This window comes from Microchirus variegatus, assembly GCF_963457635.1.
Source record: "Microchirus variegatus genome assembly, chromosome: 3".
NCBI classification, from domain to species: domain Eukaryota; kingdom Metazoa; phylum Chordata; class Actinopteri; order Pleuronectiformes; family Soleidae; genus Microchirus; species Microchirus variegatus.
Window position 1 is genome coordinate 31,434,219 of NC_139804.1, and position 19,692 is coordinate 31,453,910.

Genomic DNA, 19,692 nt, shown 5'->3' on the forward strand with positions numbered 1-19,692 from the left:
AAGGGGAAGTAAGTAGTTTATAGTGCCATCTAGAGGAGAGGCTGAAATTTACAACAAAGACCTGCTGCTCTGCTCACCCCCTCCCTTCCCTGAGCGCTACGGTATCCGCAGCCGGTCAAATGTCGTCCTCGTCGTCTTTCTCCGTGTCAGCAGATGAGGTTCGTGAGGCGAGGGAGAGGGCGAGCTACAGCGGCCGTAGCAGACGAAGCGGAGAGAGAGGAGGCGGGACTTCCTGCTACAAGTAAAGAGACGCTTGTTTTGTTCTCTCGCGTTTGTCCTTACAGGCTCCGGTAGAAACATGGCGTCTCGCTGCTAACAGTGGCTATGCAACCGCGGTCTGCGGTCATGTTATTTAACATGACTTTTTGAAACACTACGAAAATGAAACAAAAACTATTATACAGCGACTAGACAATGCAGGAGCACATAATATGTATAAAAAAGTGGATTTTGGGTTATATAAACCCATAAATACTACACATTGTACCTTTAACAGGCATACGTTTGTTCATAAAGGTGTGATGGACATTCTTAAATAAACCAGTCCTGTGCAACAACGATTCATTTAAAGCTGTAGCAGTTAAGAGGATCAATTGATTAGTTGGTCGACAGAAAGCCATTTATTTCTTTCAGCGACTTTTAGAAGAAGTCTTTGTCCTGAGATTCAAAAATTCCAAGAAAGTTTAAGTCATAACTAGTAAATGTTACCCTGTGGATAGGTTGCAGTATTTTAAAAGCATGAATAATACTGTCAAATATTTTGTCCAGACCAAGAGTGAGCATTAACAATCCAACTTTACTTTGTTAACAGTCACATTGTCTGCGTTGTGCTTACAACAACATACAATACGTACAAAATCGACTATTATTTTAGTAAATCCAGTGCAATCACCGCTAACACTGTGACTCATTAACCTTAATGAAGAAACCATTTCCACTGGAAATGAAAGTTGTGTTAAGAGCCCTCACTAATGCTCATGATAAGTCAGGACGCAGGCAGTAAGTTGTTATTTTAATGCTGTTCATTTGTAGGCCTGAGAGGTAGAGCTGTTCTTATAAAATGAGTCTTTTTAATAGGGTCCACAGTAGCATTTGAATAAACCTGAAACATAAAAAACATTTGGAACCTCTTTGCTCATAGAGCAAGCCAAGTAGACTGTTAAATAATGCACAAGCGTATACATTATAAACTGCTTATTTGTTAATGCAACTGTTGCATATTAACGACACATTCTGGTTTTTAACAGTGATAGCGTGCAGGTCTGTCTGAAGTGATGGATTAGCCATGGTAGATGACTTTAGGTTACTTTTCAAACTATTCAACTTCTTAAAGTTAGGTTCTATTGGTTGTTTTGTTGCCATTGTTTTGTTTTTCTTTCCGTGAGGCCCGGTCTAACACCCGTATCAGTGCGTTCATGGTTGTGCTGCTGAGGTGAGGAACCATGATTTGAGAGCACAGGAACAGTAAAGGCCAAAGTATACTTATCCGACTGCGTAATGCGTTATCCAACTGCGTAACCACGGAGACCCTTCGAGCCTTCATAATTCTCCGTTGTGGTGCCGGATACGCACTGCAATTTTCCACCCGATCAGTAGGGGTCGCTACGCAAGGTTGTTGTGCGTCTTGCTACAGTGAACAATGGTGTCCGAGAGAGAAAGACTGTCTCACATAAATTAAATATTTTCTGTGTCCCGGAACGCAGTTTTAAGATCATTTGAGGTGAGAAATTGGCCATTTAGAGTCTGAACATGTGGTTTGTGTATTAAGATATGACGTATTTGTAGTTCGGCAGCTACGTTGTCAACGGTGATCAGCTCCGCCTCTGTATCCGGCACAGAGCAGCGTTATCTCGGCCTGTCCTGAGGACCGATCGCAGCCCTTGCCGTCTACGTTGTCCCTTGACAGAGAGACGGACACTTAAAGAATATTTTGTGCACCAGGAGATGACGGAGAGGCTCTGCGACAGGCTCTCCGGCAACGTAGAGGGGTCTCCGTAACCTACGCAGAGCACTTTATGCAGAAGTATACATTGGGCTTTATGTGTAGCACAGACGATCAAAGAAAGACATTTCAATTCTATTATTCTGACAGAGATGCTCTCTAAATTTTGTCTCCTCTTTTTTTCGTCAAATAAAGATGTGGACAGATTTGGGTGGAGATTTGATTTCATTCAGTACAGTCTAGTCTATGTTTTTACTTTACTAATCTTATATAGGATGATCACATTTCCATCCATCCATCCATTTTCTACCGCTTATCCGGGGCCGGGTCACGGGGGCAGCAGTCTGAGAAGGGACGCCCAGACCTCCCTCTCGCAGGACACTTCCTCCAGCTCTTCCGGGGGGACACCAAGGCGTTCCCAGGCCAGCCGGGTGACGTAGTCACTCCAGCGTGTCCTGGGTCTTCCTCTGGGTCTCCTCCCGGTGGGACATGCCCGGAACACCTCCCGAGGGAGGCGTCCAGGAGGCATCCGATACAGATGCCCGAGCCACATCAGCTGGCACCTCTCGATGTGGAGGAGCAGCGGCTCTACTCCGAGCTCCTCCCGGGTGACAGAGCTCCTCACCCTATCTCTAAAGGAGCGCTCCCCCTGCGGAGAAAACTCATTTCAGCCGCTTGTATCCGGGATCTTGTTCTTTCGGTCATAACCCAAAGTTCATGACCATAGGTGAGGGTAGGAACGTAGATTGACCGGTAAATCGAGAGCTTTGCCTTTCGGCTCAGCTCCTTCTTCACCACAACGGACCGATACAACGACCGCATCACTACGGCCGCTGCACCGATCCGCCTGTCAATCTCACGCTCCATCCTTCCCTCACTCATGATCACATTTCCCATTTGCAAAGTTAATAGTTAATATCTTGGTGCCCAGCTATAGTTTGAAACAGATCTGAAAACAACATAAGTGTGCACATTGGCTGACACATAACATAAGAGGGGGAAAAACACAGCTATACACAGCTCTGGGTTTGACCAACCATGGTTTGAGAGAAGAGAAAGATGCACAACAGGTTTGCTGCATACAGCCAACACACAACTGCAGGTAAATGAAGGAGGTTTGCAACACTGGGCCCTAACTTTGCTATTCATTATCACCACACGACTGCTTCTTGTGTCTGTGACGGCCTTTGATGTGACATTCTTGAGAAATGATGCGACTTTCAGCCACTCCAATGGGCTGAGAGCAACTGAGGGGGAGCAATGCCCATCCCATCATTTTAGGGTTATATTAGAGTGTAATTCACCACAGGAACAGAATACTCATTACTCACTCTCCCTCTGCCTCATAACCTTACTATACATTCCTTTTTTTTCTCTCTCTCTCTCACACACACACACACACACACACATTGCCAAGGTGGTCATGTGGTCTCACGATGAGTGATGGCCACTGCGCATGAAGAGTCTAATTTTTTATCATCATTTCAACAGATCAGGCATGAACAGGGGTAGAGTTGTGGACTCTGTGAGTACACATCACTATAGAAGAGACTGAATCAAAGGTCCTTAAGCTCTTGAACAGAATCATTCATGTTCCTGATGAAAAACAGGATAAGCACTTCAAATGAAAGATCTGCAAGGATTAGTCCCGAGCAGTACCAATATTTTGCAATGCTTGAAACGTAAACACTCGAACGCTTATTTTCATGTAGTAGACAAAGAAAAGCTGAATAAAAATATAACCAGGAGAAAATGTGGGTTATTTTCATGATCCACGGTCGTATCAGAATAGATGCAACGAGGACTGAGAGACAGATGCTTGCGAGACTGTATTTATCTCAGCAGTAAATAGAGGGTGTGCGAGATTCCAACTGGCCTCCAGGTTAACTCGGCTCTCCTCAAGAGACTTGAGGCATTTCTGAAAAGAATACAAAATAATAAGATGGAATGGAGCACATACATGTGTAGAGGATTTTTTTTTTTTTTTTTTTTTTAAAGTTTTGCAGATGTCCAGAGGGTGGGAAAGTCATTTGTGAATGTTGGGGTGTTAAGAAGGGGGCAGGATGTATCTTAGAGCATCTAAAGTTCTTGTAGCCTTGACTAATAAAGCACGAGGGACAACAGCCGTGGACCCAATGACAAGTACAGTGTAATGTGCCCGACTGTATGTGTGCCATCAACCTCTTGCAGCCACTACTTTTCCTCAAGGGAGTTTGAACCTTCTCCTTCTACAGAACAGTAAGCCACGCTAACTTCCCTTTAGTGTTTCTACTGTGTAGTGGGTGAACTGAAGGTCACTTCTGCCTCATTATACCCACATGAAGGCCCCCCCGAGGGCAGCCTAACACCAACGGCGAACCACTTCATTGTTCACACACACCTTCAGAAAACATGGCTGCAAAAACAAGGCCCCTGGATGTTCAAGAGGTGTGGGATGTCATTGTTCAAATGTTCACTTTTGAGGTTTCAACAATGTAACTGGTTAAGCCTCAGGGGAGCAACCAGGGTAAAACACTGTGCGTTTAAGCCCGATGCTGTAAACACCCGACACTGGGTGGGTGGATCTGTGCTCCAGTGTATGTGAGAAAGAAGTAACAGGGACAATAAGCTTTTGTCATTGGGGGTTGTAATGGGATGGCGTATCCACATGGGAGTCCCTGCTGAAGTCTGCATGCTGCTGATAAGATGAGGAATGGGGGGGGCAGAACGGGACAGGATACAGGTGAGCGGGAGTGGACAGTAATCCACGGTGCTTCCCTACATGGTTGCATTCTGCATAATAGGAGGTAAGAAGATAGGAGAAAATACAAGCGGGCCAAACATCTGCTGACCTTGCTCAGTCAGGGAGCTGATGATGGAGACGTGAGAGGTGAAAAGCCACACACACACACACACACACACTCTGTGACACCTGAAGACTCTCCAATTGATTCAGTGCGAGGCCAGCTAATAACACAGTTGGCCGCACAGTGAAAAAAAAAATAGTCTATCTGTCTGTGCACAGTTAATAGACTGCTACATTGCCCCAGAGTCCCAGCTGTATGTTTTGCAAGTTTAACTGTCCCTGTGCTCATCTCATCAGCATAGGCATGCAATTAAATGTGTCATTTCTGCACAACTTGTTGTTCATCTAAACCTCTAGTCCAGGTCATCTCCATACACCTGCACTTATCTCATCATTAGATATACAACGAGTAGACTATTTATGAGTCCAAGTACTGTGCAAAGGCCCGAATATTATACCGTATACGAGTGGATGTTCTCATCATATTTTTTCTCCAATTTATGACATTGTCAGTTAAACACCAAGGTACCTGACCTTACATTACTTATTATTTTTTTTGTAAATTAAATCTCTGGTCTGCTTCTGAAGGTGTGAATAAAATAATAAAACCATTAAAGCACTTTTGACTATAAAAACAGTTTTAATCTGTCTGTTTTTATCTACTGTTCATATCTCTCAGGCAAGAAAACAACCTCACACCCTATTATAAAACCATATTTGTTCCCTTAATATGTTTTTTTTTGTATAAAATTCAAAACAACCAACTTTTAATTTTGTTTTTCTTTCTTCCGAGCTTCAACAATTTTAAATGGCATGTTCTTAAATTGGACTTAATTATTATTCTGTCATTTTACTTTTTGCAGTCTATTTCCAAGTTCACATTTTCTTATGTACCTTGTATTGCAATATAACACTAAACTGTGATACCACCATGTGGAAAAACATCATAAATTGAATATCTGGTGTGTAGCCTACCTGAAGCTGCTGGGAGCAATAAAAACTACAGGTCCCTCCCAGGGTTAGCTAGTCATTAGGCAAGCAGCCATATCTGGCCTTCTGGAGAAGGGCCTAGTAAATTAACCATTAACACATGGCACTGGATTGCAAATCAAACAGCAGGCACTGCCACAGGAGCAACACACACTGATAAGAGGATGGACACACATGTGCGAGGTGTGTGCTAATACACAGCCGCAGGTAAGTGGAGAAGCAAACATGAACACATCGGGGCATCTGTGCAGCCAGAGGTTGTGCTCAAGGCAACGGGGGTGACATCTGCCGATGGCGGTGCCAAGCGAAATGTAACGGCTGAGGGCCCTGGAAACAGCTGGAGACGGCGGCTCTGAAGACTTGTCAAACTCTTCGCTGTGAATCATGATGAAAGCTGCGGCATAATGGAGAGGGACTGGCAAAAAATGGGGCTGTCGCGGGAGGAGTGTGGGGGCGAGGGGGCGGCCATATGTGCATGTGTGTTGACTGCACATGGATAATTTGCTCATGCAGGTATAAAATGGATGGATGAGCAAAGAGAGACATTGGACACCGGGGCACAGCCATCAAATCAGTGTGCAAATTCACCACCTGGTTATATGGAAGGTTACAACTCTGTGGGGTGTACAGCTATAACCTACTTAAATCACCCTTTTAGAAAGTGTTTTAAAAATGTTCATTTATGATAATTATACAGTAAATTATATAGTTTTTCTTCGAACAGCAACCTCTTTTAACTTCTTTTAACCCAATGTGGAAAATTGCCAAAGGGTGTGGGATTCTGAGTGGTTAGCTAAGCTTCCTTTTCAACCTTACTAATCCATTAAATACAATTACTCAGGACACTTTACTATTTTATGTTGTTATGTTGTTGGGCCTACATCCATTTCTAAAGCCTTTCATAGCCTGAAGCTATTGTAAAACATTTAATCATGGTATTCAAATACTTTAATGCTCCCAGCATGTTTTTTTTCTGAGGTGCATGAACAAATACTTATTTTTTGGGGATAAAAATCCAGTTCATGACAACACAGCCAGCATATATCGGACCCACAGGAGGATTACGCATTCTACAATACGGTCAGTCCATGTGACAGTGGGGTGGGGGGGCTTGGTAGCAGGGAGAAATATCAAACCTTAATGAAGCTCAGATGAAAAGCAGCAACTGCCTTCATATACTGAGGAGAAACATGTTTTTTTTATCCTCTGCAGGTCAGCGGCGACTAACCCTGCAGTGCAAGAGGAACTAATCCAAACTGGGAGAATGAAATAAATGAGAAAACAAGGCGAAAGGATTAACACTTTACAAAGAAAGGAAACACATTTTCAATCCACCAAAGTCTCACTGCCCTTAAGAGACTATGAGCCAAAGAAAACTATCAACTGCCATGATAGATAAATGAACTTCCTGGCCACAGTACCAGGATGTATCTAAGGCTAGTGTTCCAACCTGAGCCATTACTGGGGGTTTTTTTCTGTCGTAATTGACCAACTGCCATACAAACGGTATGCGATGAACCAAGCCTGCACCTATTAGTTTCAGAATAGGTGCCATCAATCTGAGCTATAGAGCCATGCATGCTTCTCTGCCATTAAGACGGACTTGCTTCTCCCTTACACTGCCAGGACAATATGTCCAAATGCTCCAATTGTGTTTGTGTCCGTCCGTGTGAGTGAGAGAGCGAAAGAGAATGAGGCTTCTTATCTGGAAAGAACTGGACGGGGAAAGCGTCCCTGTAATGGCAGCTCTTTGTGATCGTCTCAAACCCATAGCAGTGGTGCTGGAGGAAGGACAAGTTAAAAAGATATGGCTGTGTGTGTGTGTGTGTGTGTGTGTGTGTGTGTGTGTGTGTGTGTGTGTGTGTGTGTGTGATTGTGAGTGGCTATGCACATTATGTACACCTGCCAACCGTCAAAACCCACCAACTATAAAGAATGACGTGCAGAGATGATGCAAATCTGAGAAATGTTGACGCTTGTGTTTAAATTTAGTATCAAAATCACACAGAGTCACCGCGCCATTCCCGTATAACCACCCTAATCTTCCTGCAGCATTAAAACATTCATCCCGTTTAGGTGGAACTGCAAAAAAATTAAACACACTATGATAATGTGGGGGGCCAAAAACTTGAATGCGGGGAAAACATTTAAAATGATTCATCAATCAAATCTGTTCACGTCTGCAATTTCACCAGCAACCAGAGTTTTAAACTGATTATGTACAAGACAACACACAAAGACGCTGTCTCTCATTCCTCCTTTGAAACCATTGGGGTCTGTCATCTAATTTGTATGCAGATGACACACAATGATGAAGAGACGAGGTTCTACATTTCCACGAACAGGAGATTTACGGGGACAGAGCGTGCACGCACACCTGTGCCTGTGGATGCTCATGCATGAGCCAGAATGTGCATTCCTCTGTACTTATTGTGTTGTTCTCTAAACCGAGTCATCAAAGGCTGTTTGTATGCTAGCTCTCAAGAGATAATAGCTCTCCACAGGACGAAAATGCAGCGCATTTACAGCATTTACAGATATATTTTTCACGAATCAAAGTAGAACTAAAAGCATTGTCATAATTTAATGGAGCCTGCATGGCTGTCACAACATGGCAACACATGTTTAGACATTTTGAGACCAAAGGCAGTGTTTGCACGCATTCTGCAAGGAGTAATATGGTTAGCACCGGGTTTGGTTGACCTCACTCATAACTTATCAAATGATGATCTCTAATTCGTTTAAACCGGGGCTCATTCCACAACGCGCTGGCTTAAATGGATGAGGAGAGTCAAGATCTGCAATTAATGTCCTTCACTGGGAGAAACAGTGTCCTGAGGTGCAAATGTGGAAGGAAAACACACACATGCACAAAGCAATATGCTTCCCCCTGTAGAAAGAAACTGGCATAAGGAGGGAGTTACCACTGAAAAACTCAGCATCCATCACTTATATAGGTAGGTATATCATGCAGGTCTCAGAAAGAAATCACAATGATCTTCTATTGAACTGTGAATTGCTGCAGTTCAGTGTCCTGCCACTGACATTCACTCTGTGTGTGTACAGTGTACAGTAATAATGATTTCATACTAGCTGAGCCCTTGCCTTCCATGTGGAAAAGCTCAATTACACAGCTGTGAACATCCCCTGCAGCGTCTTATTAAGTATCAATGTTTTCATGTTTGCGCGTAAGCTCGGTGGGCATGCATTAATGCAAGAGTGTGTTGTTGTGGTTTTTTTGTTTGCGTGTTGAGGTATGTGATTGAAAACAGGAACACGCGTTCCACATGCCTGTGCACTGAGACGTGCTGAATAATACATGTGGTGAGCTCAGGAGCAAAGTAGTGTGTGCATAATTGCGTAACATCAATCCGATCTGCCGTTCCTGCCATTAACTAAATGAGTGGTCCCAGCACCTGCCCTGCTAATTAAAACCTTGGAGATGAATCATAAACTCTGCCCATGTTCAGTCGGCGCCTCAGGTTGAGCTTTGTCTCCCCGTGAACTTGGCCTCATTTCCACTAATTTTTACCCGCCTAAAACACCAAAGACACATTTTCAAATTAGGTAACTTGTAAGAAGGAGCACGGTCGCCTGCAGACACAAACATATCGCTCTGTGATTAAGCTGCCTTGTCACTCTGATACGACCTCATTACTGGCATCCGACTGGAACAGCGAGGACTGGGCAGTAGGATCTTGTAACAGGTGGTCACCCTAAAAAGGAGGGTTAACTCTGTAGCTTCAGGTCTGTGAGTACACATGTCTGATAGTCATTAACCCACTGACTTACACGGCACATGGATGAGTAATTATAATTATGGAGATTGATCAGTGCAGTCTTGTCGCGTGGCTCTTCAGACGAACACCAGCCTTCGCCTCAGCCTCCATTCATAAGAAACTACAGAGGAACTGAGGCTCCAGTTCAAATGATATTTCCTAACAACACGAGACAGCTCCCTCAAAGCTGTTTACTCTCCTCACCCCCCGACATGCAATTTCTCTGCTCTTCCGGCAACAGTGAGTTAAATGAGTTTTTAGATACCAAGTCAGAAAAGGCAACATAAACCTGACTGGAGGCAAGGGCACGATGATTCACTCACGGTGGTTTTTAGCAGCGAGTCTAAATAAGTCACTGCAAAGCATAGCTGCGGCTGAGTTGAGGGAATTAACAATGTGGTGCCCCGTGACTTCTGGGTATTTGTTCAGCGGGGTTAATTATGCTATTAGACTCTATACCTGTGGGGTCCAATTTCACAAATCCAGCCTATATGTCCTTCATGTGTGCACACACACACACACACAATCCATAGCTACAGTACAGTGTCCTTTGGCATGTTTTCATGTTGTTATTTTGCAGCACAGGATGTCTGTCCGGCGCTTCCATTCAGCATCAGAGCAGGAAGTAACTTGCACTGTGTGCGAGAAAGTAGTGGAGTTGGATATTGATAAACAGACATGGAAATAATTATTAATAATTGCCTTTTCCCCTTGAACTACAACTCTAAATTGGCTAAAGTGCCCTGGAGCTGGTATAGGACACAGGATTTTCAGGGGGAACGTTTATAAACTGCATATGCCAATCCTCTTGGATGGATGGATGGATGGGGGTACTTTATTGATCCCAGACTAGGAAATTGCCCTGTTACAGCAGAAATAAGAGGTAGACAAGAATAAAATAATTAGGGATGGGAATCGGTATTGGTCAATATCGGTATTGGTCCGGTACTGGTCAAAATCACTGTATAAAAATGTAAAAATCGGCTACAATCCAAAAATCCTATATATGGCATTCTTCACTATGCACAGACTGCAAAAATGTAAATAAAAGCAGAAGCATTTATAGCTTAGTCATGTTTGGGCCGTGTATTTCTTCTTTTTTGAAGAATGATGTCATAAAAGGTCTAAAATGACTGTATCGGAATAATATCGGTATTGGTAGATATTGTGATATCGATATCGGACACAAAGAAAGTGTTATCGGGAGATCCCTAAAAAGAATAAAACAACGTGAAAATAAACATTACTGCATACAACTAGATATAAGCATGTTGTTCTGTCTGTCCCTGCACTGAATGTGTTTGTTTCCACTGTAGCACCAACGCGATCCTGCTGAAACGCTGTTTCCTTTCATTAGGTACAGTGTATACGGATGAAATGACGACAAAAACCCACTTGAATTGATATGAAATCATGAACTGAATGCTGGTAAAAATAAATAATTTGCATTCTGCATTCTGATATTGAAGGAAGGGGGGTTTTTTTGTGCATGCGGGGGGGGGGGGGTGGATCTTGCGTTACCCTTCCTCTGCAAGCTCACCTCCAGTGGATATCAGTACATCATGCTCGGGGTGTTTTTTTTTCCTTTCCTACATTTATTTCGCTACAAATTCAACTAACTTCTCCAGTGATGCCAGTCGTGGGAGGTTTGGTAAAGACGGCATATCGGCACAGTCTCTGACTGTGGAAAAGTGGAGCCAATTGAATTTAGCCGACTGAGAATCCTCTGTCATGTTTTCCCACTGAGTGTGGAAAACAGAGCAAAGTGGCGAAAAACGATTCTGTCTGTGGAGCTAGTCCAGGTTACTGCTATGTCAGTATTAAGGCATTCTCTGTGAGAGTTTATCTTGTTGTCAACCAAAGAAAGCTAAAAAAATACTGTGTTTATATCAAGCCTCAGGCTGCATCTTGTGAGTTATATTGTACGGTGATGACGATGTTCCAAATGTGCATGATGCAATTATTATTATTTTTTATTTTTTTGATGACATGGCTTACTTGACCTTCCAAAACTAATGCATAAATGTAATTGTTAATTAACAAGTTATTTTACAGCTGCTGCTGCAGCATCATTTGTTGACATGCTGACAATAAAACAACCCAGCTGTTCTTTCAAAACTGCCAACTTTATAGTGTGTTTAACAACTTCAGAAACAACCATATGGTGATGTGGCTCCAGAATATAAAAAAAAAAAAGGATCCACATGCTAGCTTCAAACTACCAGAAATACACCAGTTCTTTACGCCTGCTAATATCTGACAGTTCTGGCATATTTGCTTATTTGTTTAAATGCCAGTTGATCTGAATTAACATCTTCAGACTTCAGACTAAAACACAAAAACAGTTCTGACATTTGATGTTAATTCAAACAACCAACACAAAGAAACAAACAAAAAAAAAACACCACCACAGAATGGCACAGGTTGCTCAATACATTGTTTCAGAGGAAATTCGAGAAAGTAAGCTGTCAAAACAAAGAACTCTTCACAATGTGTACTTGAACAAACACACAACCTAAACACAGTTCAGTGGAGGTTGTGCATCATCCACTGTATGGAAGAGGCAGAGTTACAGAATTTTGGGATATAAGAGCATCAGCATAACAGATAATACTGTGTGAAATGAGCATAGTATCCTTTTTTCCACAGGGCCTTTCACTCTGGAGGTGTATCACTGTGAGGAGACCACAGGGCAGACCCAGGACTCACTGGAGGGATTTCACCTCCAACCTCTTCTATGAGCACTTTTGAAATAGATCACTTAAAAGGGAGATGTCTCATAATGTGTGGATTCCTCAGACTATCACTATCACAAGAGAAGACAATGATCAAGTGCATGCACAAAATAAAACCAACAAACACAGACAGGCCAGCTCTTGACTTATCCTCTGCAGACCTAATGAGATACATAATGGCTTAGTGACGGTAAATATCTGATCTTAAAATGAGAACCAATCCAGCATATTTATTCAAAGTCATCTTTCTCCCATGCGGCTGCTGGAAAATGACCCACGCAACCTTCTCTCCCCTCATACATTTGCAACATAATGAACGATATGAATGATACCGTGTGCAGTTTTCCATGACAATCAATGTTAATCCTCACTCCCTGGTTAAAAGGGGGATCACATACTGTACGGTCAAAAAGTTCAATCCAAAGTTTGTTTTTTTCAGTATCACACGCAGCACATTAAAGGTGAGCTTAAGGACGTCTGCTGTGCAAATGCCACCACACCTGACTGAGGCAACACCCAGCAAATGCCGACAGCATAAGGATATACACTGTAAATCATTTATGTGAATTTACGGCAGACTTTCAACAGTATTAAGGTGTTTTTTTAATAAACAGTGTTTTATTATTAATATTACAGAACATCAGTGGAATTACAGCTAATTTACTGTTTTTTTAACAGAACTCTAATGTTGTTGAATGTTGCTAAAGCTGCACATGTGAAGCTATTTACCTTCCATTCCTGATCCATCTCCATCTTACTAATTATTTGATGAGTAGCAACTTTATTTTATTGATTCATATGATAGATAATACTAGTGTTTGATTCGATTAGTTTTGTTTGCATTGATGATGACAGCATATGCACATGCAGGAATGATTTTGGTTAGCAGCTAGCTAAATTTTCAAAGTAGTCAAACAACACAAGGAGCACATTTTATTTTCTAAAAAAGTTAACCTTTGTTGACACCTACATTTTGTCAGTGAATTACAAAAAGTATCTTGGAATGACTTGAAATTTACCATCATAATAGCCGGCATTGCCCTGATCAAGGATCCCTTGAAAATATTTGCAAACCTCCTAAGGATTCATTTTAATGATTTTTTGAAATAGAGGAAATCAAAAACAAAAAGTAACTCGGAATGACTTGAAATTTACCATCATTATAGTCAGCATCACCCTAAACAAGGATCCGTTGAAAATATTTGCAAAACTCTTAAGGAATAATTTCGATTCATTTTTGAAATTTAGGAAATGATCCATTTGCCCTGATGCACTTTGACAGTGAGCTGACTTTAGTCTCAAAACAAAAAGTATCTCGGGATGACTTCAAATTCACCATCATAATAGTCGGCATCACCCTGAACAAGGATCCGTTGAAAATATTTGCAAACCTTTTAAGGAATAATTTTAATGAATTTTTGAAATTTAGGAAATGATCCATTTGCTCTGATGCACTTTGACAGTGAGCTGACTTTTTTCTCAAAAACAAAAAGTATCTCGGAATGACATGAAATTTACCATCATAATAGCCGGCATTGCCCTGATCAAGGATCCCTTGAAAATATTTGCAAACCTCCTAAGGATTCATTTTAATGATTTTTTGAAATAGAGGAAATCAAAAACAAAAAGTATCTCGGAATGACATGAAATTTACCATCGTGATAGCCGGCATCACCCTGAACAAGGATCGGTTGAAAATATTTGCAAAACTCTTAGGGAATAATTTTAATGAATTTTTGAAATTTAGGAAATGATCCATTTGCCCTGATGCACTTTGACAGTGAGCTGACTTTTGTCTCAAAAACAAAAAGTATCTCGGAATGACTTGAAATTTACCATCATTATAGTCGGCATCGCCCTGAACAAGGATCTGTTGAAAATATTTGCAAACCTCTTAAGGAATAATTTTAATGAATTTTTGAAATTCAGGAAATGATCCATTTGCCCTGATGCACTTTGACAGTGAGCTGACTTTTTTCTCAAAAACAAAAAGTATCTCGGAATGACTGGACCGGACCGGGTTTTTCAGAGATCTCGCTGAGCTGGAGATTACAATAAAACACAGCGTTCTCAGCAGTGACTGAAATGTTTGTTTATAACCCACCAGGGCTTCTTAAACAAGGTAAGGACGCAGATACACACTAAAAAAGAGGGTTCATTGGAACTTCCGGTCTAGGTCCGCTTTAACAAAAGTGCCTTTAACTGTGTGCAATCATATTTTTTTTTTATAGATTATTGAAATGTAAAAATAATACAAGCTAAATAGTCACTTAATTTAAAAATACAGTGAAGGTCATTTTAAATACCAGTTTACATTGTATATTTCATTTACAGGGCAAAACAAGACATCAGCGTGGTGAACAGCAGTGACTATGCACATTTGGAAGATGCTTTATCCAAGTTAGCACAAACTGTGGCCTGTTGAAAACACTCTTAATTAATGAGGGGATACCACCCACAGCAACAAGCTTCACCATATGGTGAGCAAGGGATTTTTTTTGTGGAACATTATGCAGTTTCTCGTCTGTGTTAAATATTTTATGTATGAGCTGTGATCTCAAATCTCTTATAAGAGATCTTATAAACATCTTAGTCGATAGCACTGTGTGAATTAGTTTTTATCTAATGCATTTTATTGATGTTGAATGTTTTTCTACTGCAGCCTCACTTTGTTAAAAAAGCATTTCACATATTTACATTTTGATATTGATATAATTAATCTTTCACGACCCGATTATTTGCTCACTGTTTCAATGCCAGTAACATTAACTTTAACTTCCCGAGCAGAAAGTTGATCATGTTAGAATAGACAAACGCATCATAATCTGATCATCCCATCCATCCATTGATGAGGTTCCTCTGTTCACCTACACTGAGACTGATGGTGGTTGCAGGCTTGTCCTGGTGGAGGATGTTGGGTTGGGCTGAGAGGTTGTTTTGGCCCTGATGCATCCAAACAGTGGCCAGACAGTGACATTATGACAGCCAGTCAGGGCTCGAGGGACAGCCATGTTAAATACCATCTCCTAGAGTGCAAATGGCAAGGGTTTGTTGTGTTTTTTGGGGGGGGGATATGTGCTTGTTTGCATGCCTTAGTGTTCTTTGAAATGTGTTAGTGTGTATATCGATGCATATCTGTGCATGAATACACAGAAACAAACATTCATATTCTGCCAAAGAGACTCGTGCTGTGCTCTAATGACATGAGAAGAAAAGACAGAACACCAGGCCGAGCAACATAATTATCCATCAACCGTCCAACACGACTGAGATACACACAAAACAGCGTCACTGCAGCGGTGTGGTGCTTTTGTACAAACAGGTGAAAGGAAGCGGGAGACATTTGTTCTACAATGTTCACAAAAATAATATAATATAAAATAAAATACAGAGGCTGCATTTGTGGCCACATCGATACAGAGAGCACCAAAGTGGTGTTGTTCTGAAAATACGTAAGGATTGTTGGGGGCATCAAAGTGCAGTCCACCAAACTCTAAAAGTATATGTTCTGTGGCGAAGGAAAAGTGAGTGATATATATATATATATATATATATATATATAAAATGTCTTCAAAAAATAAGAAATGCTGATACCTTTCAAAGATGACAGTTTGAAACGATACAGTTTTGTCAGGGACAAATCTGCTAAAGTTTCAATATGTATTCATGAGCTTGTAAAACTGCTGCTTTTCCAAGTTAAATAACGTTTTTATTTTTTATTTTACAATTACCGGAAGACATTTTTTCTATAATATACTGAATGATCTGTAGTTATCAGACTGACAAATTAACCCATCGCTGTTTCCACTGAGGAAATTTTCAGTAAGTTTAATGATCTTGTCTGCAACTGCACTTGTGCTCCATCTATACACTCTTAGAAATAAGGGTTCCAAAAGAGTCCTTCTACAAGGGCTGAGGATCTACTTGGAACCATTTGCTTCTGAAAAACCCGTTCCAGAGAACCATTTAAAACCCCTTTCCTGAATAAAGGGTTTTAAAAGGGTTCTTGGTGGAACCCTCCAAAAGGGCCATTTTTATAAAGGTTCCACCTGGAACCAAAAAGGGTTCTCCTATGAGGACAAGCCGAAAAACCTTACATAGTTCTGCTTAGCACTTTTATTTCTCTGCATTGTTTGGCTTTTGGTAACAGCCTTAAAATTATCAGCTTTTGAAACTATGACTATAATATAGCAACAAAGTCTCTTTTATACATGTATAATATAACCAGCATTTAAAATAAAGTCAATGTAAGAACAAACATGGATTACCTGTGGTGTGGGGGTTTTTTTTTTTCAGCTGGAGTGCATTTTTTATTTTTATCTTTTTATTTCTTAATTACTCTCTATAGGCGAGACTTTTGCCCTGCAGCTTTAACTTGCATCATTTGTGCCTCACTCTTTTAGCTTTTTTGGAAAGTTTACAACCATGCTATGAACACAGAGGCAGCCACAGAGGACGACGATGACGGGAACACACTCTGTGAGTCTGTCACACGTTCTTCACCTTTACTTCCCATCTGTGTCTCCAGTATATACAGTGCAAAGTACACACACACACACACACACACACGAGTCTATGCATGAATGAAAAGACAATCTGTCAACTTCTGGTAGACAGTGAGCTCGTGACAGGAAGAGAGACTCACAGACTGTAAGGAGAATAATAACAAGAAAGAACAACTCCCATTGGTTACCAGCAGACTCTGGCAGGTTATGAGACTTCTGAACCATGTCGTCTCAGATGCAAAGACTACCCAGACTCAACCTTGGTCCACCGATCTGCCACATTTCTACGAAGCCAAATATCTCAGTGGTTCATGGTAGAATCTGTGTCTGTGCTTTTGTATAAAATTCTGTATAAAAGCTTCTTACATTCATTACATTTACATGAGTCATACTCCAAAGATGATACTTTAATAAAGGTGCATCATGTAAAGCAACTGGCCATAAAATCCTCCTAATATGTCACAGAGACTCAGGAATAATGTTCATATAACAAACTGAACTCACCAACGACAACAGTACAGCCAAAATATTCGCATTAAAAAAAAAAACGTTTTGGCATGTGGCGCCACCTACCGCCATCAACCAATCATTGCAGTCAGTAGAGTCTCAGCTGCCGAGCAACCACGGGTTGCCAGTTACGTCTGAGCTACAATGGCAGAGAAAACAAAACCTAAAAGACCTCTCTATTTTGAATTTGAGTGTAGTAACCGTTTTTGGCCACATTCTTACATATGGCGCCTTTAACTAACAGAGTACGAAGCATGTTACACTCGTGTTTGCCTGTTTGTTATGAGCTGCCAAACTCATTAAAACATAAAGAACATGTTTTTATTCATTTTTATAGGGATGTAGGTTATGGCTCAAGAATGAAATTCTAAGTTTTTGTTGGTCCTCTTTCTTGAAACAGTTGTTAACTTTGTGAAAAAGGAAGTGCAATGACACACAGTCACAGTCGTTTGTTAAGAAAGTGAACAGTTGCTCTTGTCACTTGTGTGTGTGTGTGTGTGTGTGTGTGTGTGTGTAAACAGTTGACACTGTCTTTCTTTTTTATTTCTCTCTTTCCTTAAGTGCAGAAACTAATCTGAAAAATCAATCAATAACCAATCAAATTATTCTTAGTAGTAGAGCAGAAATTACAAGGTCCTCGAATGTCTCGTCTTGTCCACAAACCAAAATGATGTTTTAATGATTTCTTTGTTATGCGGAGCAAAGAAACAAAGACATTTTTTCACATTTAAGAAGCTGAAACAGTCAGAAATCTTGTTTTAATCATGAAAAAAATCCTCAAACCGATTATCAAAATAGTTGACGATTAATTTAGTGATGTATTAATAATCGATTAACCTATTGATTGTTTCAGCTCTAATTAGTAGTGCAACTGGATTGCTTGCTTGGTTGAATAATTGATTTAATGTAAAAACACATAATACATAGTACTGCAACTGTAACTGTAACTGCACTAGGTACCTTTCCATACCATGAAACCATGATATTTATGCTCAAGGGTATCACACTGTCACAATCTCAAACAAGTGCCTGCCTACGTATAGTTTTGTTTCTGTGGAGGGAACAACTCATTGGTTAGAAAAAGTAACATAATGTAGGGTTTACTCTAGAGTTGGTAAACAGTAAGTAACAGCTTGCTACAACTGTTGTAACTTACATGCATAACCCTATGCCGATATTGTTTTCAACCAGTCTTACATGACTTATTGCTCATCACAACATGTATACACATTGTTGTGATGCCATAAAGTAGAATGTCGTACACGTAGTTCTGAAACCAGCAGTTATATTGTGCTAATGCAGATCTTTTCAGTCTTTGACCCTGTTGTAAGCCGATGTACCGTCAGAATAATATTGGAGGACATTATTTGAAGGTTGAAATCCTCCATTGTGTTGCTTCAATATTAGATTGCCTTGATTTTTTTTTGGAGGGGGGGGACGGACGGACACACACAACCATTCTGATCTCAAATGGAATCAAATCATTGCTCGGATAACTGTTATCGTGTTATCTAATCAAATTGTGAGGGAAGTGGAGATGCGCAGCTCTCGGGTGAACATGCATCGGCAAGCAGTTTCAATTCGATTCGACAAAACTTTATCGTTTATACCCCAGCGGGTAATTCAAAGTTTCTCCGTTCTCACTAAAGCTGTGCGTTAGTCTCGCACAAAAAGTTACCTATTCTGAAGGAGAGCGGGCCACCGGAGGTGCTTCTCACCCACATGGCTAAGAAGAGCAGAAGCGCCCAGACTGTGAGCATCTTCTATGACTCCTCATGGGTCCTGCCCCGGGGGTGCCCCTGTCACAGCCACCTGAAATATATACAGAGAACAACATTAATACATCAACCGACACAGGGAAAGACACACACAGGCCAGAAGTCTGCAGCATCCTGTACAATCTATACATTCAATGGCCCATCTACTGTATATACTATACTATAGCTGTACCTATAATGCTTGCGACTGTGAGAATGAAAATGATATTTCATGAATCTCAAACTCAGAGCAGGTTCAGTGATTTTCTTTACTCACTTCTTTGTTCCATATGGAGCCAAAAAAAAAACAAAGACGGTAACTTGTAACTTTCATTAGGAAGTAAATGTGCTCTATATAGGCTCGACTTGATGAAGACTGAGAGACATAATCTTCCTCTATTCATCACTTTCCTATTCTGCTCTTCCATTGTTCCAGTGCAAGACATAAAACTGCTTTTCTAAGCTTTAAGTGCATTATCCTGCCGTGTATATACTGTATATATACTGAGGTAGAAATACTTAAAAGCATGGAGCTCTTACACTCCCCCCATGGTTTAATCTGCAATGTCCCTGTTCCCTTTTTTTGTTTTGCTGTGTTTGCTGTATTCACACCGACGTCTCTCATTTACTCTGTGTTCCTCTCGGAAACCTTTCCTCCGCTCAGCATCCTCTCTCCGACAATACTGATGGGT

General features: G+C 41.0%; 1 protein-coding gene across 2 annotated transcripts in view; it reads right to left on the reverse strand.

The window, feature by feature from the left end:
- The window catches only part of grik4 (glutamate receptor, ionotropic, kainate 4), a gene marked incomplete at both ends in the record, with an annotated part of 170,707 nt that extends 151,704 nt beyond the window's left edge, over positions 1–19,003 (reverse strand). For both annotated transcript variants that reach the window (XM_083886306.1, XM_083886305.1), the window contains one exon: positions 18,922–19,003. In XM_083886306.1, coding sequence (XP_083742432.1) covers positions 18,922–19,003 — 82 coding nt within the window. The remainder of the gene's footprint in view (positions 1–18,921) is intronic.
- Positions 19,004–19,692: the final 689 nt, after the last annotated feature.